Here is a 27,441-nt window from a genome sequence, read left to right as displayed (position 1 = left end):
CCCGGGCCCGCCCTCAGGCCCCGCCCCGCTCCGCCCCCGCCCCGGGCCCGCCCCGCGCCTGGCCCCGCCCCCGAGCGCGCTGATTGGAGGAGCGCCTGACTGCTCTTCCCGGCAGCCAATCAGAGCGCGGCACTGCGAGGGGCGGGGCGGCCGGGCGGAAGCGGCGGCGGCGGCGCTGGGGGAGCGCGGCGGGCGGAGCGGGCAGGTGAGGGCGGGAGGGCCGGGGAGCCTCCGAGGGGTCCGTGCCCTCCGCCGGGTCGTGGTTCCGGCTCTTGTCTCTTCAGCGCTGGCTTGGCGAGCCCCGCCGCGGGGTTTGGGCCTCCTCAAAGCCCGGCCCGGCGCACGGCAGGGCGGCGGGTGTGGGCCCTGCCTGGCCTCTCTAGTGGGTGAAGCGGGGAGGCCGCAGCAGGAGCGGCTGAGGTCACTTGCTCTGGTCATCGTGGAGAAGGGCAGACTGAGGAGGGACCTCACCGCGGGCTGCAGCTTCCCCCCGAGGGGCAGCGCCGATCTCTGCCCTCTGTGACCAGTGACAGGGCCCGAGGGAACGGCTGGAGCTATGCGGAGGGGATTAGGTGGATATTAGGGAAAGGTTCTTCCTCCAGAAGGCAGTCGGGCACTGAACAGGTACCTCAGGCTGTCTTATGTCACAGCCCCAAGCCTGAAAGAGTTCAAGAAGCCTTTTGGACACGCTCTCAGGCACAGGGAGGGGGTTGTTGGGGAGTCCTGTGCAGGGCCTGGAGTTGATCCTTGTGTGTCTTTTCCAGCTCGGGATATTCTGTGATTTTGGGGGGTTTGCCCACCAGGCTCCATCTGGGGAAGGGGATCACTCCTCTCCCTTTGGCTGCCCAGTTTACACGGTGGTCTTTCATATTTAGGAAAATGAGTGTTCTGTGTGCTTCTAGTGCAGTTAATCTTGCTGTAAGTAAACCTTAGTGAAAAGATGATGTAGATTTGCCAAGAGTTTCCTGTATTCTGCGCACGGATTTGTCTCTTCTGGCTCATTTTCTCACTGCCACCTGCCATATTTTGTCTTTGTTGGTATTTATATTACAACCTTGCGACACAAATCGTTAACATTTGTTTCCTGGGTCAGTCCCTAGGAATTCCATCTGGCAGAAATGGGTGAACCTCAGCAAGTGAGTGCCCTTCCTCCGCCTCCGATGCAATACATCAAGGAATATACTGATGAAAATATCCGTAAAGGCCTGGCTCCAAAGCCCCCTCCGCCTGTGAAGGACAGCTACATGATGTTTGGGAATCAGTTCCAGTGTGACGATCTCATCATTCGGCCCCTGGAGAGCCAGGGCATTGAACGGCTGCACCCCATGCAGTTCGACCACAAGAAGGAGTTGAGGAAACTCAACATGTCTATCCTGGTCAACTTCCTGGACCTCTTGGACATCTTGATAAGGAGCCCGGGGAGCATAAAGCGAGAGGAGAAACTGGAAGACTTGAAGCTGCTTTTTGTCCATGTGCATCACCTGATCAACGAGTACCGGCCTCACCAGGCGCGCGAGACGCTGCGGGTGATGATGGAGGTGCAGAAGCGGCAGCGCCTGGAGACGGCCGAGCGCTTCCAGAAGCACCTGGAGCGCGTGGTGGAGATGATCCACGGCTGCCTGGCCTCCCTGCCCGACGACCTGCCCCACGCAGAGGGCGGGCTGAGGGTCAGCACCGAGCCCGTGGATGCTGACGACGGCAGCGGCTGCGCCGGGCAGGGTGAGAAGCAGAGGGAGCGCTCTGGTGGCAAGAGAGATCAGGTTTTGGACAAAGACGCAGCAATGTGCAGCATCATTGATGAAATGACATGAAGCAAACAGCTGGCTTTGTGAATGCGCCACAGGGAGAGGCAGAAGGGGTTCTGAGGATACACGTGGTGTTTTGTTTTGTTGTACACCTGTTGGAGGTTGGGAGTGACTGGGCAGATGAAAATGTTCAATGTTTTCTCACCTGTGGTTTTTTTGATAGAAATGAAAAGGTCTAATTTTTGTTAAATGTATCATGTGAGGTGGTAGGCACAGATTAAAGTTGAAGTTTTCCTGTTGTACTTTCATTTGTCACTTCCTGCTTGTCTTGGGTATGCCATTCTAGAATTCTATATGCTCTCAGTCCAGAAAAAAAATTCCTACAGAAATGATGCTCAATTCTTGCACAAACACACAGGAACTTGGAAAATAGGCACACAAACTCAAATTATATCAAGGCATTCGTTATGGTCCGCAGACCTTCCTTTTGAGGTGAAATCTAAAGCAAGTGGGTTAACTGTTGTCCTGTAGCTCTCACATCCTTTTATTGTGTGACCAGAATGGCTTTCCTGGGGTCTTGGCAGAGCCAGCCTGCCCTGCCTTTCCCATTTTCACAGAGCAGTTTCAGGATCCTGCTGGTAATTATCGGAATTGTTCCTCTAGCAGCTCTCTGCAGTTTCCTGTTCCCTCAGAAACCACAGGAGCTGAGAGGAAGCCTTTTCTTGAGGAGTTCTGCTTCCAGCTGCTGCATGCAAAAATCACCTTTCATCCCCCTATCACTTCTTTCCTATGAGTGTGTTGCCAGTTTGTCTCTCAGCTACGTTAATCCCTTGGTTTTCCTGATTTTCACTTTAAAAGCCTGTCAGTGGTGCCTCTGTTCTATAAGGCACTCATGCAAGTCAAGGTGCCAATTCTAGCATCTTCCACTTACTAATAAATAACTCCTTACTACCAAATTTCACCTGTATAAAACACTGTGAAATAGTTTAGGTGCTTCAGCAAAGAACATTTCTTGGCCTTTGATCACAGGTGCAGTTCTGGCCCAAACAATATAAAAATACAAGATATCCTTGAGGAGAGTGTGGTGATCCAGGCACAGGGAGAGTGGCCAGGGAACAGCATTTCTCAAAAGCTGAATTTCAGCATTTTGTCAGAGTGAGCCTTGAGTCACAGTTTCCACACTACTTTTTCAAGTCTCCTCTCAATTCTGGATGGTTTATGTTATATTGCAAAAACCCAGATGCATATGGAATTTTTAAATATGAAAATAGACTGGCACTCCATTAGGCTCAGCTGTGTAACACATTTCCAAAACTACCAAATTATTGCTGCCAAAGAAAATTTGCCAGAAGATGCTCCAAGTTGCTTCTGAGTATTAGAACCAGAAACTTATGATGAAAGGCTTGAATAGTTCATCCTACAAATCTGTTATTTGGCCAAGCCCTTTCCACTTACCCCAGTCTGCCACATGTTATGTAATCTTTTATCCAAACACTGTCTGCTGTGGGAAGCAGTGTGGGGCAGGGAATTGCTGATGGTTGTGTGAGCTCAGTGCTGCTGTCAAGTTTCACTTACAGTCATCAAACAGATCCGGAAAAAACGAGAAGCAGATTGGTGTGGTGCTGTGGTGTCACCTCTCAGTCAGAGCCCTGCCCCAGCAGCGCTTGGCTGTGCTGCAGGACACAGCCCAACAACCCAACCTCAGCCAAAACAACCCAGATCGGACTGAGAGGTGCCCACAGCTGTGTCTGGAGAGGATGTGCTGAGGAGGAAACACACAAGTGCACAACGAGGATAATTTTTCTTGAATGAGAAGGGCGAACAGAGACATTGTAACCTTCAGCCAGAATGTTGTCTTACCTCTGCCTGAGCTGGGTTCTCCTGGTGCTGTTCACAGGTAACCACGGGGGCAGAAACAGCTGGGTGGAGGTGCCACGTCAGGGATTCTGAGGGTGGCAGAGAGGAATTTTATCTTGCAGCAGGAACAGCGGCCACATTGCAGAAGCTGCAGTTCTCTGTGTTAAAATAGAACTTCATCACGGTGGCTCAATAGAGTTCTAGTGGCCTCATCTCCTTTGGAAAACAGAAACATGCTGAGGGTATGGTGGTCTTAAAGATGCTGCTTCTTGGGCTGGCTGCTCATCTTATTAGTGGGCTTTTTTATGTAATTATTATTTGAGCAGAGAACATTAAGTTGTTTTAGAGATGTAAAACAAGAACATTTCGCTTTGGTAGGCTTTGTGAAGATGAATGCTTAGGTAGCCAGGAAAAAGATCAACTGTGTTGTCTGGTGTTTTTTAGCCATATGAAATATTATTAGAAAAAATTGATAATTTTTCCTTTTTTTTTTTTACTTCTGAGGGAGCATTCCTAGATTGTTAAGGGCAACAGCAATGAAAGCAACAGGTTGCAAAGTGGTACTAATAAAGACAGACAGACATTAAAAACTTGGTGGTAAGATAAATTCAGTTGAAAGAAAAGGGGTATTACAGATATTTCTTGTAGTTCTTTATAAAGCCTTAAATTTTTAGTTTCCTTTTCATATTAAATAAGTTGGTTTCAGAGACTTGTTTCTAATGTGTTATTGTGGCAAAATCTCTGCATGCAAGTTTATTTTTAAATATAATGGGAAATAGCTAGGGGTCTAGCTCAGGTTCTAGGGTTCTAAGGTTCTAGGGTTCGGGTTAAGGTTCGGGTTAGGGTTAGGAAAATGTCTGAGCTGGACTGGGCAAACAGCTTTTTTGCTGTTATGAATGGGCTACTGGGTGTTAGGGCTCACTGTCTTGACCTCAGTGGTGTGACACAGCCTCCTGGAAACGTGACAAATTTATGGGGAAGCAAACAAGTTAGGAACTACATAAGACTTAGAAAAGAAAATAAGGTAGTGAAAAAAAAAAGAGAATATATATAATATCTGTCAGAAAAGCCCTGAAAAAAATCTTCTGATAAGAATGGGCAAAACCTGCCTTAAGGCAAGAGAAAAGGAAATTCATTCAGCAGTGATCATTCTGATGTTTAATGCAGTTTAATTCATTGGAAGGGGGAAGAATTTCTCACAGTGGTTTGAGGAAAGTCAGTGTCTTACTGTTGTCTTACTGTTCCCTTGTGTGTGGTTTGGGTTAAACGTACACAGAGGAAAAAGTTAAGAGCCAAGAGACTGCACCTGGCTCAAGAGAAGCCACAGAGCCTCTTCACCTCATTGTCTACCTGCAGAGGCTGCAGAAAATGTTTTCTCTGAACGTGTCCTTGGCCTGATCATTATCCCTCACTGTGCCACCGCTGCCAGGGCACATCTCTTTGTGCAAAATCTGGTCCTGCAAAGCCTGGTGCTCTTTGAGACATGGGAGGTTTCAGCACATGCGAGATGCACAAGAAGCCCCCACTTGCCCTGTGCTCAGTAATTGTTTGTCTTTTTGCCCACAGGCTCCACAGTGTCGGAATTAGTTGTGATAGGAGAGGTTGGTCAGGATGTCACTGTGCCCTGCCGCTACAGTGTCCGGGACAGGAATGGCCTCACGTCCATGTGCTGGGGCCGGGACAGGTGCCCCAGTTCAAAGTGCTCCCGGCCCATTATCTGGACAGACGGCTGGAGGGTGACAGAGAGGCACAGCAGCAGGTACCAGCTCAAAGGGGACCTGCAGAGCGGGGACGTGTCCCTGACCATCGTGGGGGCCAGGGAAGCAGACTCTGGGATCTACTGCTGTCGTGTGGAGCTCCCAGGGTGGTTCAATGATCAACTCATTAATCACAAGGTTGTGATAAAGAAAGGTGAGTGTTCCTGTGAGTACCATCGTGGTGGGTCTGCTGTGGGGTCTGGACTCCAGAGCTTGTGGTGGAAATCATTTCTCCATCATCCATAACACTGACCCTGAGGACCTTGCACATTTGCTGTTTGTGCTACCTCAATTAAGCTGCCTTTGCCGATGTTGTTATGCCACTGCAGTCACTGCAATTAAAAAAGGACATGATGCTTTCATGGGGCATTCCTAGAGCCACTGAGGAATTTAAAAGAAAGGGCAGCATAAAGTATTCATCCCAAGCTTTATTGCTGCACCTTTTTCATAGAAAGATGTGTTTGATTTTCCCTGCTTGATTCTAGATTAAAGCCCAGGATGCAAAATTGGTATAGAGAAGCTTTTTATCAGTTCTTCCTTTGATTTATAGTTTTTCCCTTGCTTGTGATACTATAAAGAACAAGTGGCTTTGCTAGCAAATTTTTGTTATGGAAACACTGTCTCTTTCTCACTACACAAATGCCCAAGAAGGTTAATTATGTGTTGATTTTGTTTTATTTTTTAACATCAGCAAGAATCTCTACTGCAAGTCCTCACACTTACACCTCTGAACAGACCTCAGGTAACTTTTATCCGAGTGTTAATTGCATATACAAGCCATATTGCAAATGGGGAATCTTAGGAAGGAAAAAAAAAAGATGATAGATGATTAAAATGTCTTGGCTAAAATTTATTAAACATTACCAAAGATCAGAACTTGGATTTAAATTCTGCTTGATATTATACAGAGTCCAACAGAAGGAGCATGTATATTTGGGAGGAAGCTGCTTCCAGGTGTGATGCTTAAGTAGATGTTCTAGTGGTGTTGCAAGGTTTGCTTTTATTTAACTGTTGTTTTGGTTTGTTGGGGTTTTTTGGTGGTATAAAATCTCACCTCATCTTCTAGAAATGCATCCCTTGAATGGTAAAACACAACATTTAGGAGTTAGGTGTACCCACTATTTAATCAGAACTGTTTTATTGGACTGGCCCAAAAAAGAATCGAATTAAGGCTCCTGCCTCCTGTAGCAGTCAGAAGCAAATGATTAAGGGGGATGGTTGAAAAATGGCATTAATTTTGTGATACAGTGCCAAATTATCCTTCCACCCTGCTGTAAGGTGTGTCCCAGAGGCTGCCCACAGCCTCTGTGCACATTTAATAACGTGAGGTCCCTCACTGCAGGGGAAGAGACGGTGCTCAGCTATTCCTCACTTGTTTTCTACATTCCCCTCACAAAAGGATAAACTTCTGTCATGAACCCACTCAGCTGCATTTTTTCCAGTCTGAAAAAGACAACTTTAATCTCCACTACACAAGAGAAACCTCATGGTGTAGCTAATGGCTTATCCTCTGGATTCTGAAAAAAAATAATAAAAGGAATCAGGGATGCCATTTGTATTTCTCCCTCTATCTTAGATGTTTCCAGCTAAGCAACTCCAAATTAATGTTACAACACTTGCATTTCCTTTTTGGAAGAAGAAGTGAAAACTTTCTCAGACAGTTTCTATTCTAGTTGCAGATAACATTGATTCCAATCTTAGAACTCAGGGGTTTTCTTATCCCTGTGACCCCTTCCTTAGCTGATGGTGGAAGAGTGTTTGAAGTTTTCAGAATACAAGGTAGTGTGTGCATGTTCACAGTGAGGGAGACTGGAAAAGGCAGGTGGCCATGGGTCTCTAATTTAGAAATACTTTAGAATCTCCAGTGGAAGATGATCATCCTGTCCTCTCCAAAATAAAGCTTCTGGGATAAGGGTAACAATTCAAAACATAAAAGCAGCCAGCTGGGGTTGGCACAGAGTGAACAGGAGATTTTGTGTTGAGGAGGTTTTTATGTCGTGACAACACATGGAGAAACTGAGGGTGATGATAGATAAGACAGAAATTTGTAGCTTTTAACTTAAATGTTGCAAACAGCTGTGCTCTGGGAAATTACCTCAAAATGTGCTGCAGGTCCTTATGCAAATATATCACATTTTGTTCAGTCTGTTCACTGTATAGCTGCTTGGGGCTTTAAAAGTATCACCTGCTTTCTGTGACTCTGCATCGTGTGCTGCTTCAAGGCCCTGAGCTAATCTTCAGTTTTCAACTGATAACCCAAGTTTGCTTTATGCATAATTTTTTACATCAAGCCCAGGTTGGATGGGGCATTGAGAAACCTGCTCTATGGAAGGGGATTGCAATGATATGGGCTTTAAGATGCCTTTTCACCCAATCTGTTTTATGATCCTATGGCCACTGCTTCTTGGCTCCAGAACCAACTGGTAAATCCTTCCCAGTGCTGAGGTAACAGCAAGAGCCAAGTATTTCTAAGAAGGAGTTCAAAGCTCTGAAAAAGACAGCAGAAACTTCAATATTCAGAGTTTTGTGCTGCCCTCTGAAGGCACCAATCTCTTATGATATGCAGAGCCCAGACTGCTGATACACACAGATGTTCAGGGTCCCAAGTCAGCTGTACAAATTCTTCTCTGCCAAGGCAAGTGATGTATTTGTCTTGCCTTTGCTCAGGTCCTGGCAGCCCCAGTGACTCCTCCTCTGCTGTCACAAGGACCTGGCCATCGCTCTCTGCTCCAGAAGCTCCTCACACTGTAAGCATCAACCTTGCTGTAGCACACCTACACAGAGTGGATGGACTTGGGAGGTTACTGGCTCATCCCTCAGGTCACTTCCACTCCTTTTGTCTGATTGCTACAGAATATTGTTTTGTAGTCTGTGTGTTTAGTGGTTATAAAGAGTGCTTATGTGCTCATTATTGGAGAAGGGGCAAAAAGCCCCTGCTTAGCATGCACAAAGTACTTCCTTCTAGGGGAGGAGGAGCTTTAGCAACATCTGTATTTCCTTTCAGGCCTCTACTCCCTGCTCAGACCCCTCAGACTGCCTGGATGTGGCTGCAGACCTGCAGGTATGGCAGGACATGGGCAGGAGTGGGCAGTCTCCCACCCAAGAGCCCAGGGGTGCCCTGCCCTCCCCGTGCAGTGGGGGTCAAACAGGCAGCTCTGGGTGTCCTGCTGAGCCCTGCAGCACAGGTGGGAGGGTGTGACACCATGTGAGTCATTTAAAAATTCACCAAATATTATTAAACCTGAATAAATGGGATTTGTCATAACTTCAGGTCTTCTGAAAATCTCGAAGATGTGTTTAACAGCACGGTTCACGCAACTGTTGTAGAGATTCTGCTTGAAACTGGGCTTGTTTCTCAATTTAGGCTTTTGGTCTCAGGTGTACCTTTCCTGCAGAGTTGCAAAACACACAGAAAGCCTTTGGGCATTGCCTGGGATTCCTGCTGTCAGTCCCACTAATGCTCCTTGGCTTGTGTTTGACAGAACACATCCGTGTCCCTTCCCAGCCAGCAGCACCCAGAGCCTGGGCTGTACATTGGGATTGGCTCATGTGCAGCTCTTCTGCTCATCCTGATCTTGGCTCTGTTCCTCACTAAACGTAAGTGATTTCCTAGGCAGTTTCTCAAGGATTGCTCAGGTCTGTGCAGTCACAGCTGGGGCTGATCTCACATCTCCAGGGCAGGGAGATGAGGTCCTTGGAAGGTCCTGTCCTGTGGCTGCTCACAATGGGAATTTCCTATCCTGAAAACATTTGAAATTCCCTTAATTATTTTCTCACACTTGAATTTATCTTTGAACACACTACTTTACTTCTAATGGTTTAAACAAAATTATTTGTTAATTTTTTTTCTTTATTTTCATTCTGGTTGGTCCTTAGAATATTTTTACAACACAAAGAAGATGGGTGGTTTTGCAGGGTAAGTTTTCTGTTCCTGCTTTTGCTAATAGGACAAATGAGGTGGCAGAAAAAAATGTTGGTGTGCTGACCATTCTACCACATACTTTGGCTTTCTTTTTAACCTCAAATTAATAGAAAATACTAAAAAGAAACTAATAACTGCTGCTACTTTTTGTTACTTAATAAGCAAATATAATTGTCACTGTCAGTTCATAGCATTAGGGAGCTTGAATACCTCAGGTGTGAATTGTCTCATAAGTGGAAAGATGATTCATTATCAGTCATGATCACATGTTTAAGCATATTTTTACATTTTCTAGTGAGCTGGTTGATCTGTTTCTCTGTGGTTTTATTGTCTGTTTTTGGTTTAACACCATGGTTTTTTACTCTTTTGTGCAGCTTTGTTACATTTCGAAGGCCACAAGGTGTGGGGAGCCACAGTGCCCTGGAAGATGAGAATCATGCAGAGGAAAATGTTTATATCATGCACTAAGGACTGGATGCACAGCTGCCTTTGTCATTGATGGGACATTAAATAGTTTGCAAAATGTTGGCTGCTCCCTCTGCTCAGCAGCTGAACGTGACTGCACTACTGAAGCATTATTCACACCCTAATAATAAAACAAATAAAAGCTACACTTTTAATTAAAATTTTTATCAGCCTGTTCCAGAGACAGAAACCAAAACTGGCATTGGTGGAACTTTCCATTTCCTAAAGAAAGTTATGATTATATTTATTATCTGCTTCAAATTCTCGCTTCCTTGTTGGGAAAAAAAGAGGAAGTGGCAGAAGGGCACAGTGGTGTTCACTGTGGATTCTATCTGCCACCTTCCACAGAGTCTGTGCCATCAGAGGGCAGAAGCAATCTCAGAGCTGAGTGACAGAGAAGCCCCATGGCCAATCTTGGTAGTATTAGTAATTTAAAATACATTTAGTTGTATTTTCACTGAAATCAGGTGTGGCCTGTTCTGGTAACAGCTCAGCAATGCAATAGAATAATGCCTGGAATTAAATCTGGAGGAGCTGTGGCTGCTCACCCCGAGGGGATGTCCCTGAAGCCTACAGCATCAGTACAGCCATGGACAGAGCAGACACAGCTTGTGTGCTGGGAACTGTGACTAAGTGTGAGGGGTTTTGGCAAAGTACGTCACTATTTTTCTGTGGCTTTGTCCTCGGGTACATCTTTACCCTGAGAAGCCCTTGGGGTGGCAAGTCTCACTTCCAAGTCTCACAGAAATCTGAACAACCTTCCCCCCTGCCTTTGTAAAGGTAATGAAATTCTTTTCTTAGCTTGCAGGGAGATCATGGACATTGCACAAAATATTGGCTGGAAACTGGCCCTGTCTTCACACATCTTTAGATATCAAACAACTCTTAATTCCTAAGAATTGATGGATTTTACCTCATAAATGGAAAATATCTGTGGGCAAGTGCCTTTCCTCTATTGCTCCTCACTCAGTGATGTGCCTCAGCTTTTATTCTCTGCAAAATGAAAGTTTGGTTTACTTTAAATAACTAAATAAATAAATGGAGTCAGTCCCGTGAGTATGAATTACTGAGCAAGAGACACAACACACCCAAATCATCTTTAAGTGGAAGAATGATTGTCTCCAATTGTTTTTGAGACCACATTTTAAACAGAGGTTGGGGAAAGAGCAGAAAAGCAGCACAGGCAGAAGAGGCACCAACTCTTACCAAATATTGGTCAAACCATTTTACCCCGAAGCTCATCCTAAGCAGCAGTGTGGAATTACCCAACACAGGAAAAACTCATAGGTGCACCACAAACTTCCTACCAGTGAGCTAATTTTAAACTCCAAAATGATTTCAACAGTGCAGTGAGGCATAAAGGCACATTAATACAAATAAAATCAGTATTTATGTTAACAGCTGGGACACTTGAGGCTACGATCTGGGTGTGCTTTATGGGGAGCTGGGGTGTGTGGAGGAATTGCCATTGGAGATGGGAGGGCTTGGGCTGGCTGCAGAGGGCAGAGCCTTCCCCAGGGGTCACACAGGGGCTGCCTCAGGTCAGGTCTTGCAGATGAGAGTTCCTGCACAGACTCACAAAGGAGGAAAAGGCTCGTCCTGCTGAGGAAGGAAGAGATGGAAAGGAAATTGGGAGAGGTGACACTGAGGTTCTTTGTTGTTTTCGCTCGTGCTCTGTGTTCTCCTGGGCTATCTGTTGTAGCAGGCTGAAAAGGCTGAAAACTGAAGGTGAATTCATGGCTGACTGAAGAGTGGGAGCACAGATATTGGGTGATAACTGATCCCAGGGCCAGGAAAACTGGTGGACAAAACCAGCTTGGCCATTTTCTGTCTTCATATTGCATGTAGCTTTGTGTAAGAAGGTACTGAAACCAGAAAGGACCTGCTGGTGTCAGACTGTATTTTTGCATTTGGCTATTAATAACAATTACTAACTAACCTCAAATCTCTGCCCCTTCTGCAGACATTGCTTTCCTTCTGCCTGGCTGAGCATGTTGCTGCTGCAGGCTCCAGCCCATGACTGGAGCTGGAGGAAGTCTGATCTGGTCTCTGAACTGGCTCTCAGGAAACATCTTCAGCTATTTCTGCTTTCCCCAGTTTTATGTAATCAGTCTCTGCTGGGGTCAGAGTTAGACATGTGGGATCCCCACAATCATCTGATTTCAGCTCTTCATGCTCTTATGGAGTTTATGGGCCATCCTTAAGATTCCTAATCATGAAAGATGCTTGTCCATAAGGATTTTTTAAATTAATATTGCAGACTAATTCAGACTAATTCTTGCATCAGCAAGTTTTTAATGTAAAAAAGAGTTCTAGAGTATCTGATGACTGAAATATTGAATCAAGCAAAATCCTTCTGCTCTGCAACTGCTTGGTAAACAGACTTTGCAAAGGTTGTGTGGAGCAAGAGCTCTGCCTTGGGCATGCAGTGTGAAACACATCCACAAAGGCAGGAGCTCCCTGGGCCTTTCATTACCTGCACTTGTGTCAGTGGATCTTGGAACAGGCATTTCAAAACGAGCCTTAGAGACAAGCAAGTGGCACTTGGAACCCATTCAACCATCAGGAGATTGTCTGGCAGCACACTGAGCTGATGAGGCTGATGAGCTGCAAACTCCCATTTTTGAGACACCTCTGCCTTTCCTGCCTGCACAAAGCCACTAGACAGCAGCACAGAAACAGAAAGTGACCCCTGTGTTTGTGGTTCTTCCTTGCACTCTTGGATTTTGGATTTTTGACCTTTTTCAATGCACTCTGCTGCTGTTGGCCCAGCCTGTGTTCACCCTGGGCCTTTCCTGGTTGCCTGTGGCAGACTGTCCAGTCCTGTCTGGACAAGCTTCATGGGAATTTGTAGCTGAATAATGACCCCAGTTTGTGCCCCAGGTGAGACTCAGCTGCTCCCTGCACTGGCGTCAGCTGAGCATCAGCTCCCAGCCACTGCTGGGTGGGGAGTAATGGGAGAAACTATGATCATTGCAGGGAAAAAACCTCCAGGATATTGGAGGCCTCAGGTTTCATTAGTTCTGTTCACAGAGTAGCTGGGGCTGGGCCATTGTATGAAATGTACCTAGTAAAATGTAGCAAATTAGGTATTTTACTCATTGTCTTTACTGCTAAGATTTTATTTGCTTTTTTCAGTGCTAGCAAGCAGAAGGGTGATATTTTCATGGGCTTGACTATCATGATAAGCCCAAAATCTCATTACTAAAAGTGTAATGCCTGGTTAAAAGCCCATCATTTTATCATTTGAACTTGGAATTGCACTCCAGTTTGCACTGTGCTACATTTATTTGCACAGAATTTTGTCTATCTGCAATTCTTCATTCCTGACCTTGCTGCCCTGAATTACTTTTGCTTTATTACTCAGCTGTTCCAGAGAAGAACTTCTAGAAAACTTATTTGTCAATTGGTCAGAAAGAAATAAAACAGTCAGAAGGAGTGAAATAGAATTCTTGAAGATGATGTTGCATTTCTTTAGGAAGGATGTGGTTTTGGCAACAAAACATTTGCAACAACTTCCTCCAAGGCTGTCTTGAAAACAGAAAACACGAAGCTGGGGAAAGAGGGGGGTCTTCAAGCAGAAGGCAGAATCATGGGAAATGAAGGATTAAACAAATATAAATGAAGGCAAAGTCTGAGGGGAGACTACACCAAATGTTCAGGGATGTAAAAGCACAGAATTTGTTCTTGCCACTCAGGACCCTGGAACAGACCTGGGCCTTAAGGGAATGGCAAAGCAAATAGGATATTGAAATTTCTGGTGATAATACCATGCTGAGTGTCTTGGAAGAGGAAAGGTGAGAAGTTCAGCCTGTTCCACGGTTCACTGCCCTCTCCCTAAATGCTTCTCATTGTCCAGTGCAAACCCCCTGGTGAGCTGGGAATCCTCTTTATGTGTCCTGTCAGTGGCACCAGAGAGGAGAAACCAGCATTTCCCTGTCCTCGTCCCCTCCTCAGGAAGCTGCAGAGACTCTGAGCTGCTCTCAGCCCCCTTTTCTCCAGTCCTGGAGTCCTCAGCTGCCCCTCACAGGACGCTCACTGCAGCCTCTGCCACCTGCTCATCTGGGCTCTTTCAAAGACCTGAATGTCCTTAAACTGTGTGGCCCAGCCCTGCCCAAATGGGGCTGAACCCAGCAGGAGATCCCCTCCTGGGCCAGTTCCTATCCGGAAGGGCAGGAAAGAAACCCTTGCAGCATGTAAAATCTGGAAATGGAGAAATGAGACTGCAGTGGGCTCACTCAGCTCCTCTGGAAAGGATAAGGTCTGGTTTCCTCTCCTTCCACTCCCTGCCCTGCTGTCTCCATCAGCCAGAATGTCCCATTTTGTGCTGTTTCACTGGATGATGATACAGATCTTTATAGGTGAGTCTTCACCTGCTTTTGGTGTGTTTGCTCAGGAAACTAACATTTTCTTTTCAAATGAAAACCAGCAACACTTGTTTTGTGAAAGTGAGAAACACCGAGAAAGTGAGAAAGATTGTAATTGTATATAGAACTTCAAAAATTTTCCTAATTTTATTGAGCTAATACTGCTTGAGGTTTGTGGGTTTTTTCACTTTTAAAAATGTGTGCAGTTTCCTCTGTGTTAGTTCCCTTGTTCTCTTCCCTTGCAGAGCTCCTGAAGGATAAGAGTGGCTTTTTGTTACCTGTTCTTTAACTCATCTCTGTGCTGAGAATATGTTGTCTTGAGGTTCAACAGCCAGTGAAATGCTTCTTTTCTGTTTATCAGTCATATCCTCTGCAATCTCATCAGTAAAGGAAAAAAGAGATTGATAGGACAAAGATTTCAAACATCTTCTTCAAAATAGGAATATTATTCCAGGAATAGATCAAGGGAAAAACAAATCTTATCAAACATCTGTCTTGGCTGGAGGATGAATGTTTTTGTCCACCCAATGACCAGTTTGTGGGAGAGAAGACAACTACAAGAGCAAATATTGGAATTACTGCTTAGTGCCAGCTGTCCCTGAGGGTGGGTTTGAGGGAGACTGTACACAAATATGAGTATACCTGTGTGATCTGACCACTTATGAACATCCCTTTCTATTTTGGTTGGGATATTAAACATCTGGAGTCCATTTCTCTCTCACTGATGAAGGACTTAGAGTGGCAAACCTCACAGACTTCAGTGGGAACACCTTGGGTCAGATGTGGATGCCTGGAAGGTCAGTGCCATGGAGAAGGGCAGGATTCCCCTCACAGTAAGAGCAGGATCTCAGGCAGTTCCTAATTTCAAAGATGTATTCTTTCCCTCCTATCTACTACTTCCTTTGGAAAACGAATCTGTAGAAGAGGCAGCACCTGAGCAGTAAGTTATTTATTCCTTGCAGAGGTTCATGCTGTTGAATCCAGGCTGCTGCAGAATTGGAGCTCTCCTCACCAGCCTGCAGTGCAGGCAGATGTTGGCAACATTGGCTTCACAGAAATTGAAAGAGGATTTGAAACTGCAAAACCTGTAACTTTCTAGCAGGAGTACTAGAGGGAAACTGCACTGAAGACACTCTGATGCCTTGTGTCTTTCCTCTTCTTCTTTTAAATGATTTACTTAGTTATTTACTAAGTTCAGGGGTCTGCTTCTTTCAAAGAGAAGAGCAGGCAACTTTTCATTTGTTAAAGGATTGCTTAAGGAGGCTGCTTCTGTGCTGTGCAGATCTGGGCTGAAATAGCAGAAGATGAGCCCATTTCTCCTCAAGAAGCAGTGAACTTCATTCTAGCAACAATTTTAGCTGGTTTTGCACACATCTTTGTTGGACCATCTTGAAAATAGGTGTAAACCTGCTCATGACTAACCCCTTGCTCCCACAGAAATACTTCCAGTGTCAGCTGTGTGTCTTGTCCTGTCTTCATAGAGAGAGGCTGATTTCTCTGTTTTGCTGTTTCAAGGCAAATGAACGTTCCCTTTCCAGGGGCCAAAGCCACCATCTCACAAAGCCTTATCCTGTACTCAGGAATTCGGTTTCTGGCTTATCCTGCCTTCATTTCACTGCACAAGCTCCTGTCCTTCAGGCTGTGCTCCCAGTTGTTTTGACTGCCTCTATTCTTTCAGCATTTGGAGCTGTGGAAGCCTGAATGGGTTGGCTTCTCCTGCCAGTGGGATAAGCAATGAAGGATCTGAAATGTCATCCCAATAACAAGTCATGAGGCAGCCTGCCACAGATTAAAGCCTCACCTAGGGAATTGTCCATTAAAGAGAAAACAAAAGAGACATGGACACAGTTGGAAGCATCTGTTTGCTATCTGGGAGTCGTGCCAAAAAGGAGAGGCATTCAAACAGCTGGCAAAATAGAAATGTTTGGCAAACCAGGGCCAAAGCTGGTGATAATAGCAGCAGCAGCAAGTCCTCTTTGGGGTGAGCAAGCTGGCCATGAGACATCAGATCTGCAGGGCTGGAGCACAGGTCTGGTTGCTCCCCAGGTCCCTCAGGTCCTGCCCCACAGTGAGTAAATGATAACATAGGGACAAAAGAAAGGTAGGAGGACTGACACAGACCAGGTGAATGTGAACCAGGAAAGATTTGTTCCTGTCTGGGACCCTTTTTGGTATCGTGACTTTTGTGAAGAAGAAATCTCTTTTAAGGCAATCTAGGAACATCATAAATAGTTAAGAGGGAATAATATAGAGGAAAGATTCAGACCAGATGCCAAGATGGGCACAGCTGTAAACACCAACTAAAGCTGGTCACCAAGAGTAAGAGGACAAGGAAAGTGTGTTTGTGCTCTTTTTAACATCAGTATGACACCAACAACTAAAGCTTCTGTGTAGACAGAGTTCCACAAGGTAAGTGGGATTAGCTGGCAGGGCTTGCCCAGTCACTTTGTGGGAACAAGTTCCTACAGACAGATCCCACTGCTCTGCCAGCTTAATCAGACCCTAATTTCACACATGAATAGGTATTTTGGACCCTGCTTGTGAGACTGTCAATGAAAGGCAACTGTGACAGCATTTCCTTTTCGAAGGAGGTGATGGTGGGCTGAGAAAACCAGATGTCTTTCCCAACAGGGCTCTGAACAACTTTCAAACAGCCTCCTAGGAGAGGAGATGGGACTGGAGTTTTCAAATTCCATTTGCAGGGGTCCTGCCTGTGCCTGGGCTGTCAGTGGCAGACCCCACCACATGTCTGATGTATTTTATGGCCAGGACCAGAGCAAGGAGCCAAGCAAACCCTGAGCGCTGCTGTCTGCAGTGCCTCAGGGCAGGCTCCAGGAGAAGCCCTAGGGACCAGCAGCTGTGGCCTGCCTGCAGACAGGAGTGTTCCTTCACACCCTGTTTGCTCACTGTGCTGTGCAGGCAGTCACCTCTCTCTCCTGGTTCTCCCTGACAGCACACACCGTGTCCCAGGCTGTTGTCAGAGGAACGGTGGGACAGCCTGTGACCCTGCCCTGCTCCTACCGCGTGACGCGGCTCAAGGACATCTCCGACATGTGCTGGGGCAGAGGCCCCTGCCCGAATTCCAAGTGCAGCAGAGGAATCTTGTACACCACGGGCAGCAGGGTGACATCCAGAGCATCCCAGAGGTACAACCTGCATGGCCGTGTGTCCTCCGGGGACGTGTCCCTGACGATCGCGGCGGCGCGGGCGGATGACGCGGGGATCTACTGCTGCCGCGTGGAGATCCCCGGGCTCTTCAACGACATCAAGAGGAACATTCGGCTGGAGCTGGCCACAGGTGGGTCTGGGGACCCCAGGGACATGGCCAGCAGGGAGAAAACACTCCCTGGATGGTGAGAAATTGGGGCCTACCGGCGCTCTTTTGGCTTGTTTTGGCCAGAGGTGTTTTTCCCAAATTACATCTTGTCGCTGTAGGATGCAAAATGAACCGCCCTGACTCTGCAGATTCTCAGAAGGCTAGAAAAAAGGGGTTTATTCAAAATGTGATTTCTTTATATGCTATATACAGACACCAATCTGATTGGATGGACAAAGTTAACATCTCTTCAATCACATTGGTAAAGCCAGAGGGCCATCAAGAAGTTCCTCCTCTAAAAGGAACGAATAACATAAATACAGTTAGCAAAACATCTCTTTTTGTTTATAGCAAATTGCCTGGGAAAGAAATTTCACAAACCAAAACATCTCAGACATGAAGTCAGGGATACAACATCTTTTTCAAGGGAGATCTGCAACCAGTTGCCAATTTGAGTCACATTCAATGTGCAGTTTATATTAACAACCCTCCCCAATTTTACCCTTTTTTTTACCTTTCAAATTAATATTTCATTTCTCATTGTGTAGCTATGCTTGACTTTTTACCTGATGATGGAATTAAAAAAGGATTTATAATTTGAAGAGCCCTTGGAATGAAATTCAGTTTTTCATTTGAGGCTCATCCCAACAGTGAAAAGACTTTTACGTTTCATTTATGTCATAAGGAGACACATTAGGATGACCCAACCTCAAGGGTTCTTCCTTCCCCCTTAAGGGTGGGTCCTCAACACCCACATATTTGGAAATTTTGTCTCAGAGTCTTGAAGGGTTTCTTCCCCTTCCTATTATTTTTCTGAACTGCAAGATAAAGCAAGGTCTTGCATAAAAGAAAAAGAGATTATATCCACCCTCCATAAAGCAGAAGGACAATTTTTTCCTGGCTTTTACAGGGTGTAGTTAGTGTACACAGCATATTTGTTTGTTTTAAACAATACAACAGGAGAGAAGGTGAAACACACTGCAATTGCTTATCTGCCCCTGAGGCTGGGGGCAGCAGCAGTCCATGAAAAAAGAACCAGTTGCAAAGATTGGGAAGAAGATTGTATCTGAAAAACAGAGCTGTTTTATTTATTGTATTTTTATGATATTGAAAAGCAAAATTACAAAGTTGTCAAGCTTTAGGGTTTTACCACAAGGTTCTGGCCCTTCCATTTCTCCAAGAGGGTCAAGGAGGAGGTATTTGAGACTGGTGACAGAAAAGCAGATCTATAAATCTGTGAATTTCTCTGACAAGTCATGCTTTCAGTGAATTAAAATAGCTTTCCAAAAAGTAACTCTCCCACCTTAATTTTCAGTATTTTAGCAGCCAGATAGTTTTTATTCATTTCTGCACTGGCTTCCCTTGGGGTTGGTTGTGAATGCTCTGACCTGGCTTTTCCCTTGGCTGTGTTTTTTCCATGCAGCCCCTCCAGTGACCACCACCACCACAACCACCACCACAACCACCACCACGACCACCACCACAAGAAAAGCTCCTGTTTTCTCCGAACATTTTACAGAAACTTTTGCTCCTCAAACAACCACTGATCTCCAGCCAACACCAGAGACTGCAGTCCTGCTGACAACCAGCACCTTTCCACCAGAAACCACAGCCTCCGAGTCTCCAGCAGTAACTACAGGGGAGACCTTTGCTCCCACAACAACTGCTGTGACAGAAAATGATATTTTTCCTGTATCTATGCTGGAAATGAGTACTCCCCCAGATTTTCTGACTACTTCCCAAGCAGCTGATGTGACAACTGAAGGTGTCATGTTCTGCTCCACGCTCCCTGGAAGTGCAGAGGGTAACCAGCACCAATCCTTTCCTTTTTCTGTGTAGCACACACAGGTCAGATGTTGTAGATGATGCTGAATTGAGGTGAACAGCCAAGGCAGCAGAGGGTCAGGCTTCCTGCAGAGGAGCTTTAACATCTAGAAAAGATGTGGCAGAAACCTCATGAAGTACAACAGAAATAAATGCTAAGCCCAGCACCTGAGGTAGAGTAAGAGAGATTCACTTAACTGTGCACTAATTTTTTTCTTGATTTTGGAAAGACAATTGAAATTTCCTGGTGAAAAGTTTAGTTTAGAGTATGTCCTGCTTTGGAAACAGTGAGAATTCAAAACGTTTAAAATTGAGCATTTACATTCTCATCTCATATGAGGGCTGCTGCTGTTATTAGTGATTAGAGTGACCTGTTATCAAACCATTTGTAGGTTGCTACTTCATCCACATTACTGACTTCATTTCCACAGATTGATGTCTGCACAAATTTGAATGCCATGTGGAGACCCTTCTAATTAGAGACCTTTATAAGCATTACTTTTTACTTTGTTTCAGTGACTACTGAATTCCCAGGTACACTTCCAGCTGCAGAGGAAACCACCTCTGCCATGATGGAAGAGATGTCAGTCATGGGTGAGTAGGATAACATTACAAGGTCAGAAGTTGCTTGCTCAGAGAAATCAAAAAGTTGGCATAAACAAAGCTGTTGAGTATTCTTAAGAGAGCACCAAACATGTACTGATAGTTATTCATTGCAGCTGGCCATATCCAAGGTCCACATAGAAATTGTTTGAAATCAGAATGTAACAACAACTGAGAAAAACATGTTTTTATACCTCCAAAGGAAGTTGATTTTGAATAACTCATGACTGTTAGGTATCTCGGGTCTGACAGAAGTCAAACACAACTTTTCCACATCACTGAATTCTCAGATTCTGATTTGTCATCACTATGTTCATTGAGATTTCCATTTTAAATCTTTCCCAAGTGCCCTCAACAAAGAACTTAATGCTAAGATTCAAGGATGACATGTTGTATTTGGCCTCTTAGTGCCAGTAAGAGCCAAGAGAAGCTGTGGCTGCCCAATCCCTGGAAGCGTTCAAGGAAAGGTTGGGTGGGATTTGGAATAACCTGAGATAGTGAAGGTGTCCCTGGGTTTTCCTCTTTATTGACGAAGACTAAGGTGTCCCATGGCTTCCCCAGCTACCATTTGTGGTGGAAACTGAGCCTTCTCTTTTAGTTTTGCAGGAATCTCCTTCCCTCAAAGTTCATTACTCCTTGACTGAAGCAGTGGCAGCCACTGCAGCCTTCACTCCTTCAGGTGACTGTGCCAGTAATAATTTCAATCTCTTTCATTTTCAGAGGTTTCAGCAAACTCAGATGGCAATGCTGGGAAACATGAAGATAGAGCAGATAAGGTAAAACCTCCTGTAAGTTTCAAGAGTGTTTGAGTAGAAATCAGGACAGCAGGACACACTAGTGATTTTCAGGGTATTCATACTGCAGGGACAGCTTTTGCAAACAGTGGCTTGAACTTTTATTTAATAGCTCAGGAACCACCTGTTCCTCTTTTTAGTGGATAGAGCCAAAGCCTGAGCATTCCATCTGACTTGGACATTCAGAAAAAACTGCTCCCCTGGCATCCCTGTGAGAGAGGGAGAGCTCAATGTGTCTTCTCAACACTTTGTACAGGCAAGCTCAGAACAGCATTGCAAACTGAAGCAGTGCTCTGAGCACCAGTGCAGCCCCTCCTGTGCAAATAGCTCTGAAGGAAACATGCTCCCAAAGCCTTTTCAGTTTCTCTCTTCTCCCTTCCAGTCTCCCAGCTCTGCCATTCTCACTGCCTGTGTCATAGCCGGGTCCATCCTTTTCATCCTGACGGTCTCGTTGGTTTGGAAACGTAAGTATCCTTCAGCTAAATGATTCTAGTGCTGGAAATGATTCTAGTGCTGGCCTGATGCACACGTCCTCCTGAGTCCCTGGCTGTCCTGGGAACTCTGCCATGCCCTGGTGCCAGTGCTGTGTTCATTTTGTGGGAGTTGCTGTCCTCACTCCAGGGCTGTGGCACCCTCAGGGAGGATGAGTTGGTGGGGATGCAGCAGGAGGCAGCCTGTGCTGTTCCCTCACTTGTTGCAGGGCTGGCTCGTCCTATTGGCTCTCTCTTTATACTTAAGTGGCCTCAAAGTTTCCTGGAAATGCTCCCAAAACACACTGGTGTAACTGAAATCAGGATGGGATCCTCTTTCCTGCCTAGCCCACAGAAATTTTGCAACTTGCTGTCATTGCTTCTGAGCTGGTTTGACAGATACATTAGAATTATGGATTTCGTTTTGCCATTGTAACATTAATATTATTTTGCTTCCAGGTAAACACACAAAGAAGTTTATAGCAAAAAGGTAATCCATTTTGTAATTTCCTATTAAAAGTTGCAGTGTAATTTTTCTTAGAGACAGGAAGGTATTGGCCACTGATTGTAATGGGTGCAATATTGGCTTGTGGTGCTGATTACCAGAGTTGTATTAGGAGGAAACTTCAGGTAGCTTCACTCCAGAAATTCAATAGTGGTTCCTGGATGCTGCTTCCATGTAACCCAGAGCAATGGAGAAATTAAGCAACTGTTACTGCAGTGTAGTGACTACAGCTTAAGGAAATGCTTCATCTGCTTTTATTTTTGATTGAGTAGCAGGACATGATACCTTATGCAAATGCAATTGATAAGTTCATATCTTTTGGCTTATCTTGGGAAAAAAAATAATAATTCTGTGGACAAACCACAGGGGAGTCCAGTGAAGTATCACCCCTTTTCCAAAGACCAATAATTTTTCAGTGGTAGCTGGTCTTTCACTGCTTGCTCTACCTGGGAGACAGGGATTTGGGAGAGATTATTTTCTGAATCCCGTGGTGGTTACAGCTGCCATTACAGGGTTTAAACAACCCTTTCCTGTCCACGAGAACAGTGCAAGCCAGGTAAATACCTCCCTGGTGTAAAAAGTAGGAGTTACTTCATTGCAGTCATTGACTCAGTAGCTTCAAGTTTCCATTTCCATGGGAACTTGCTGATTTTACAAATAAAAATAATGCTCTGAAGCAGCAGTGTCCTTTTGACCCATCCATAGTGACCTGTGCTTCTCACTGCAGTGTTGGACCACTAGAAGAGGCTGACAAAGTTTTTAGTGGTGCTGAAGGAGAAAACAACATTTTTTCCCTGTGAAGAGCTCCTACATCATCTGCAGATGCCATGGGAAATAAAAAGGGCCCAATCCATGCTGCACTGAGAGATACTTGTGAGCCCTCAAAATATCAGCGGGTATAAAACAAAGGCCAAAGCTTCAACTATGAAAACTATGAAAATTTAAAATCTTTGTGCAAATTTTTCCCATTGCATAAAGAAGCTTATTTGAGAAGGGGCTTTATGCATTATTCATGGATACTTCTGGCATCTGCCTTTTTACTAACACCATGTTGCACAATTGAATTTGTTTTTCTCCATTTTTACTAATGCCCTTCCTTGAATACAACTTGTAATGTGAGGAACAGAAGAGATCACATGGAAGGCTGCCTATCTTCAAATTGCCATAAAGAAAGAAAAGGAATCATAGAATACAGTTTTTAATGCTTTTATGTAATCAACAGAAAAATTAAGCAACAAGAATGCTGTGAGTTTAAATCAAAAATGCAGATTACTGAAGGGGTATCACTACTGCCTGTGATTCAGCATGTTTGAATAACCCTTTGAGAATATGTTAATAAACTTTGTAATTTGTCGCTGGCAATTGGATTTTTTTATGCCACATCCTTAGGCATTTCAACAGGAATTAGTAATTTCCCAGGTGTGGAAATGACTGGTGTGCTGTCTCAGCTCTCCAAAGAAACACTGCAGCATTTCCAGAGGTGGGAAAATGCCCACAAGACCAACCTGGAGGGAAATTTCTCTACCCTGCCCCCACAAAATCCCATACCACTCATTTCTAAATGTGTCAAGGAGCAGGGGTTGTCCATGGGGGCTGGGGATCATTGATGGGACACACTGCAGAGCTTTTGTGCAACTCCCTGGGGTCCTCCCCATTCTGCTGCAGTGAGTTTGGGAGAAGATCCTAATCCCTGCCAGGGTTTGCTCTCTCCACTGCCTGCAGCTCACCAGGGCCAGCCCTGGCACCTCTGGGCAGTGACAGCCTGAAGCATTTGTGGGAACAGCGTTGCAGCAGAAGCCAAGACAGTGTGGCAGCCCTGGATTTCCCCCCTCTTGTGCCCAGGGCTGTGTGGGACTCTCCAGCATCCTCTCAGAGCCGTGAGCTGGGGCAGGCAGGGCAGGTTCCTCTTTGGGGTCCCTCTGGGTCTGGCCTGGGTTCTGAGCCCTGCACCCCGGTCTGGTGGGGCTGTGGGGGGCACAGGGGAGTCCCCAGGCTGAGGACAAGGCTGGGTGTGCTCAGCTGGGACCGTGTCTGTCCCACACCCGTGACCGTGGCTGTCACCACCCCAACACAGAGCACAACAAGCTGGCATCTGTCACTTCTAGGCATGAATCCCACACAAAACTGGAAGGAATAAAAATAGCAAGCAAAAAAAGAAAACCCCAAACAGTTTTGATGTAATCCTTTGAAAAACCCAAACTTTTCTTTTTGCCTTTTTTTCCCCCCACCCAATTAAACCTGCTAATTATGTCAACATCTCCATTGCAGCTTCCAATTGGCAGAGGTGGGCCAATCCTTTTGCTCTTATTAATTAGCTCTTCACTAATGACTTCTTTACAGCAGAGCTGGCTCTCACTTGGGAAGGTTCTAACACATTTTGTGTGGTGCTGGCTGGACTTAAAAGCCCTGGTTTTGGGAAGTTGCACAAGGAGAGAAGAGATGGGAGCCAACAAAGAGAGTTTGATCTGATCAGCCATGTGGAAATGCAGCCCTGAGAAGCTGCAGGGAAGCTGGAAGTGTAACTTATACCACTGAGCATTCTTATTTATCTTTTTATTCAGCCCAATTATTGAGGCAGAGCCTTGGGTTTAGAATGGCAATTGGAAGCAAGGATTTGGGGAGGGCTACGTTTAACTGAAAATTCATTGAAGTTATTTGTGAAGACTCAGGCTGTCAGTATGTTCAGGGAAAGGTTAAAGTGAGCCTTTTAAATGTAGCTGGAGGAAAAACTGGTTTCTAAAAGCAACAGAAGCCTCAGAATGCAGTCTCTGGGTCTAGTGGAGAAAAGCTGGATGAAAGCAGCAAGTTTTTAGAAAGAAAAGGCTGTCAGAGAGGATGTCATTGGCATCTGGAAATGCTGGCTTTTATTTTTAAGACTTTTACCTCAGAAGGCAAAAAAAAAAAAAAAATACACTTGAGTAAAGATAAAGCACTATAGCCAAAAAACCCCTCTGATAACAGATTAAAGCAATACACAGGGCAAAGGAGCAAAGCCATTTGCTTTAAACCCACCCTGCATTTCCCCAGAGCTCCAGTCCCTCCATCCCACCTCCTCTCAAACCCCGAAGCACCACGAGCTGAACTCACCCAGGTCTGAGGCCTCTCCCCAGCACCTGGAGCTGCTGGAGTTATCTCAGCATTTATGGACTTGCACAAGGGGCCTGTGGCAGAGCAAAGCGAGTTTTAATTTGTTTGGAGTCCATGTCAAGACTAAATGTTTTTATATCTGGAGAGTCTGACTCGGCTCTGTGGAGCAAGGCAGTTAATTAATGGATTTAGCTTTTGGTCCAAGTAATAATTTTTACTGGTCCCCAGTACTTTGTGGACAATTGTCTGTATCAAAATGACTGATTAAAGAGGGTAAAGGAGGTCTGACGTGAGGAGATAATGACTGAACTACCAGATTAGTGTGGAGGAGGTACAGAAAAGCAATTAAAAAAGGGAGATCTGAATATTTTGGCATGTGGGATTGACTAATGAGGAAACAGGAGGAAACACTGAGAAAAAAAAAAGGCAAGTGCTGAGTTAGGAATACAAATCCTTTAAAGAGAAACCAGAGGAATGAATTAAATATCATTTTGAGATTAATAAGAGACCTCTCTTAATAGACTTTATTGGAGCTGACTCTTCTGATGGTCCCTTTCCATCTCAGCAGCACATTTCATTATGTTTCCAGGTTTGTTTCTTGGCCTTAATGTGCTTTTCCAGGCATTTTTTAAGGTTAATATAAATAAATCTCTTGATTTCAAAGGTGAAATGTAATTGGGGCTTAAGAAAGAGCAAGCACAAGGGAAGAATATGGCTGAGTACATAGGAAATTAGAAATAAGAATAAATAGCATCAGGGGACTTGGGGAAAGAACAGAGATAACCACACAGTGTGAGATGAATGCATGAAAAAGTGGAAAATTTTAGGCTGCTGGGAAGAGGAAATGGGACGTGCTGCTACAGACATGACAGCAGATGGCAAAATTGAGCTGCAAAGACTGAGCAGGGAAACATCTGGGGAGATGGGAAGAGGCTGGAGAGGTGATGCAGAATTGCTGACACCGAGCAGAGTCAGTGCAGCCTCCTCCGGTGAGGATGGAGGTCCCAGCCAGGAGCTGAGCTCCAGGGAATGCTTTCAGCACTCTTGGCCTGGGCTCTGGCTCCTGTGGCCTCTAGCAGCACAATTTCCTGCCAGTCCCAGTAACCCCTGGGTTTCTTGTGCTCCTCAGGCTGTGGTGACCAGGCACTACTTGGTTTCCTCTTCCCGCTGCTGTCTAACCCCAGCTGGGAGCAGAGTGGTTTTGCTTTCTCTTGCCAATTTAAATCACAAACCCCAAGACTCAGCAGCTCCTGCAATCACACTGTGGGAGCAGTGACCTGGGAAAGGAAATGTCAGCCCTGAAGAATCCCACAGCTCATCTCAGCATCCACTCCCTGCTGCCATCCAGCAGGACGGGGGGCTTGGCGAGGAGCCCTCCAAGGAATCACTTGGGAGAGTGTTCAGGAGCTAAGAGGAACATTGTGATTGGAGTGAGGCTTCCCACAGAGAACCCTCATTTCCTCAGCCTCCTCTCCTCACCTCCTGGTGTAGACTCACAGAATCAACGAGGCTGGAAAACACCTCCAAGGTCACTGAGTCCAACCCGTGACTGATCCCCACCTTGTCACCCAGAGCAGAGCTGAGGGACAGTTCCTTGAACACCTCCAGGGATGGAGGCTCCACCACCTCCCTGGGCAGCCCTTCCAATGCCTGACAATGCTTTCAGTGAAGGAATCCAACCTGAACCTTCCCTGGTGCAGCTTGACACCATTCCTTGTCCTGTTGGTGGTTTCCTGGCAGCACAGCCTGATCCCACCTGGGCACAACCTCCTTTCAGGGAGTTGCTGAGAGCAAGAAGGACCCTCTGAGCCTCCTTTTCTCCAGGCTACCCTCAGCCTTGCCTCATAGGATTTCTTTTCTAACCTCAGCTAAAGAGCTCCAAGTAGTTTGAAATTGAGACAGGAAATACCATGAGGACACTGGAAGGAGAGAGGGAAATTGGAGTGTGCAAATACCAACAGAAGGACTAGGGAGGAAGGTATTGGGAAATAATCTCTGGTAAAAGTTCATTGCCTTTCTTTAGTCTTTCAAGCACTGACCCTTCTCCAAGGGGAAGGGAAATCTACCACTTCCCAAAATATCTTTCTCTTTTATTATTTATTTAGGAGAAAAGAAGCTGAATATTCTCTGACTATTGCAAAATGCAGCTTCTTTTTTTTTTTATATCTAGGAAAAAAGGAAGATTTTGTGGGGTGTGTTTTGGGCTTTTTTGGGGGGGAGGGTTGTTGTTGTTTTTTTAATACCTAGGAGAAGAGGTATATGGTAGGTCATCCAAACTAGGGAATAAATCCTGTCTATGATTACATTTTCTAAAACACAGTATACTAAAGCCTGACTCTCTTGTCTCATACACGTATTCTGTAGTTCTACTGATGTAAGTGAACGCTGAATCCTGGAGGGTAACCCCTTTTCATGCTTAAATGCACATCTAATGCAGATTCATGGCTTCAAAGGTGCTCTCAAGCGCCATAGCTGGTGTCATCCATACCTAACCCATCCAGTAGTTAATAAACATCACACAATCATCTGCATATTTAATGCAGGGCAGAGAATTTTATGGAGAAATCTCTAGCTTTTAATCCAGCCATGAATCATTGATGGGATTTTGGGTTTTTCACTTTGTGCAGAATTAAGTTGTCTCCTTCCACCGAGCGAGCCCCCTGACTTGGGCTGTGTCACTGGCGGGGCTGCACAGTGATGGATGGAGCTGGGATGAATTATTTATTGGC

At 45.3% G+C, this 27,441-nt stretch overlaps 2 protein-coding genes across 3 annotated transcripts; both read left to right on the top strand.

Moving 5' to 3' along the window:
* Window positions 1-122: 122 nt before the first annotated feature.
* MED7 (mediator complex subunit 7) lies at window positions 123-2,047 on the top strand. 2 transcript variants are annotated; one of them, XM_063413257.1, is made up of 2 exons: window positions 123-205; window positions 1,094-2,047. In XM_063413257.1, exon 2 carries the CDS (start codon window positions 1,119-1,121, stop codon window positions 1,809-1,811), a length of 693 nt encoding a protein of 230 aa, XP_063269327.1. In that variant the 5' UTR covers window positions 123-205; window positions 1,094-1,118; the 3' UTR covers window positions 1,812-2,047. The 2 variants fall into 2 exon arrangements, with proteins under 2 accessions (XP_063269327.1, XP_063269328.1); XM_063413258.1 differs by lacking the exon at window positions 123-205 and adding an exon at window positions 231-624.
* Window positions 2,048-3,347: 1,300 nt separating this feature from the next.
* Window positions 3,348-22,987, top strand: LOC134559281 (uncharacterized). The gene is made up of 16 exons (XM_063413898.1): window positions 3,348-3,642; window positions 5,169-5,513; window positions 6,051-6,101; window positions 8,027-8,106; window positions 8,364-8,420; window positions 8,842-8,956; window positions 9,236-9,275; window positions 9,656-9,742; window positions 13,842-14,107; window positions 17,067-17,411; window positions 18,853-19,233; window positions 19,770-19,847; window positions 20,577-20,644; window positions 21,033-21,114; window positions 21,580-21,610; window positions 22,353-22,987. Exons 1-16 carry the CDS (start codon window positions 3,594-3,596, stop codon window positions 22,423-22,425), a joined length of 2,148 nt encoding a protein of 715 aa, XP_063269968.1. The 5' UTR covers window positions 3,348-3,593; the 3' UTR covers window positions 22,426-22,987.
* Window positions 22,988-27,441: the final 4,454 nt, after the last annotated feature.

This window comes from Prinia subflava, chromosome 16, assembly GCF_021018805.1.
Source record: "Prinia subflava isolate CZ2003 ecotype Zambia chromosome 16, Cam_Psub_1.2, whole genome shotgun sequence".
In the NCBI taxonomy this organism is placed as follows: Eukaryota; Metazoa; Chordata; class Aves; order Passeriformes; family Cisticolidae; genus Prinia; species Prinia subflava.
Note: the sequence above shows the minus strand (reverse complement) of the source record. Positions and strands in the feature narration are given on the sequence as shown.

What these genes read in the sequence shown, in the direction of transcription:
- MED7 (XM_063413257.1), top strand. Translation starts at nt 1,119, where the DNA reads ATGGGTGAACCTCAGCAAGTGAGTGCCCTTCCTCCGCCTCCGATGCAA.
- LOC134559281 (XM_063413898.1), top strand. Translation starts at nt 3,594, where the DNA reads ATGTTGTCTTACCTCTGCCTGAGCTGGGTTCTCCTGGTGCTGTTCACA. An exon ending in GGCTCTGTTCCTCACTAAAC is followed by an intron (nt 8,957 to 9,235) that starts GTAAGTGATTTC and finishes GTTGGTCCTTAG; the next exon opens with AATATTTTTACAACACAAAG. An exon ending in GGTCTCGTTGGTTTGGAAAC is followed by an intron (nt 21,115 to 21,579) that starts GTAAGTATCCTT and finishes TTTTGCTTCCAG; the next exon opens with GTAAACACACAAAGAAGTTT.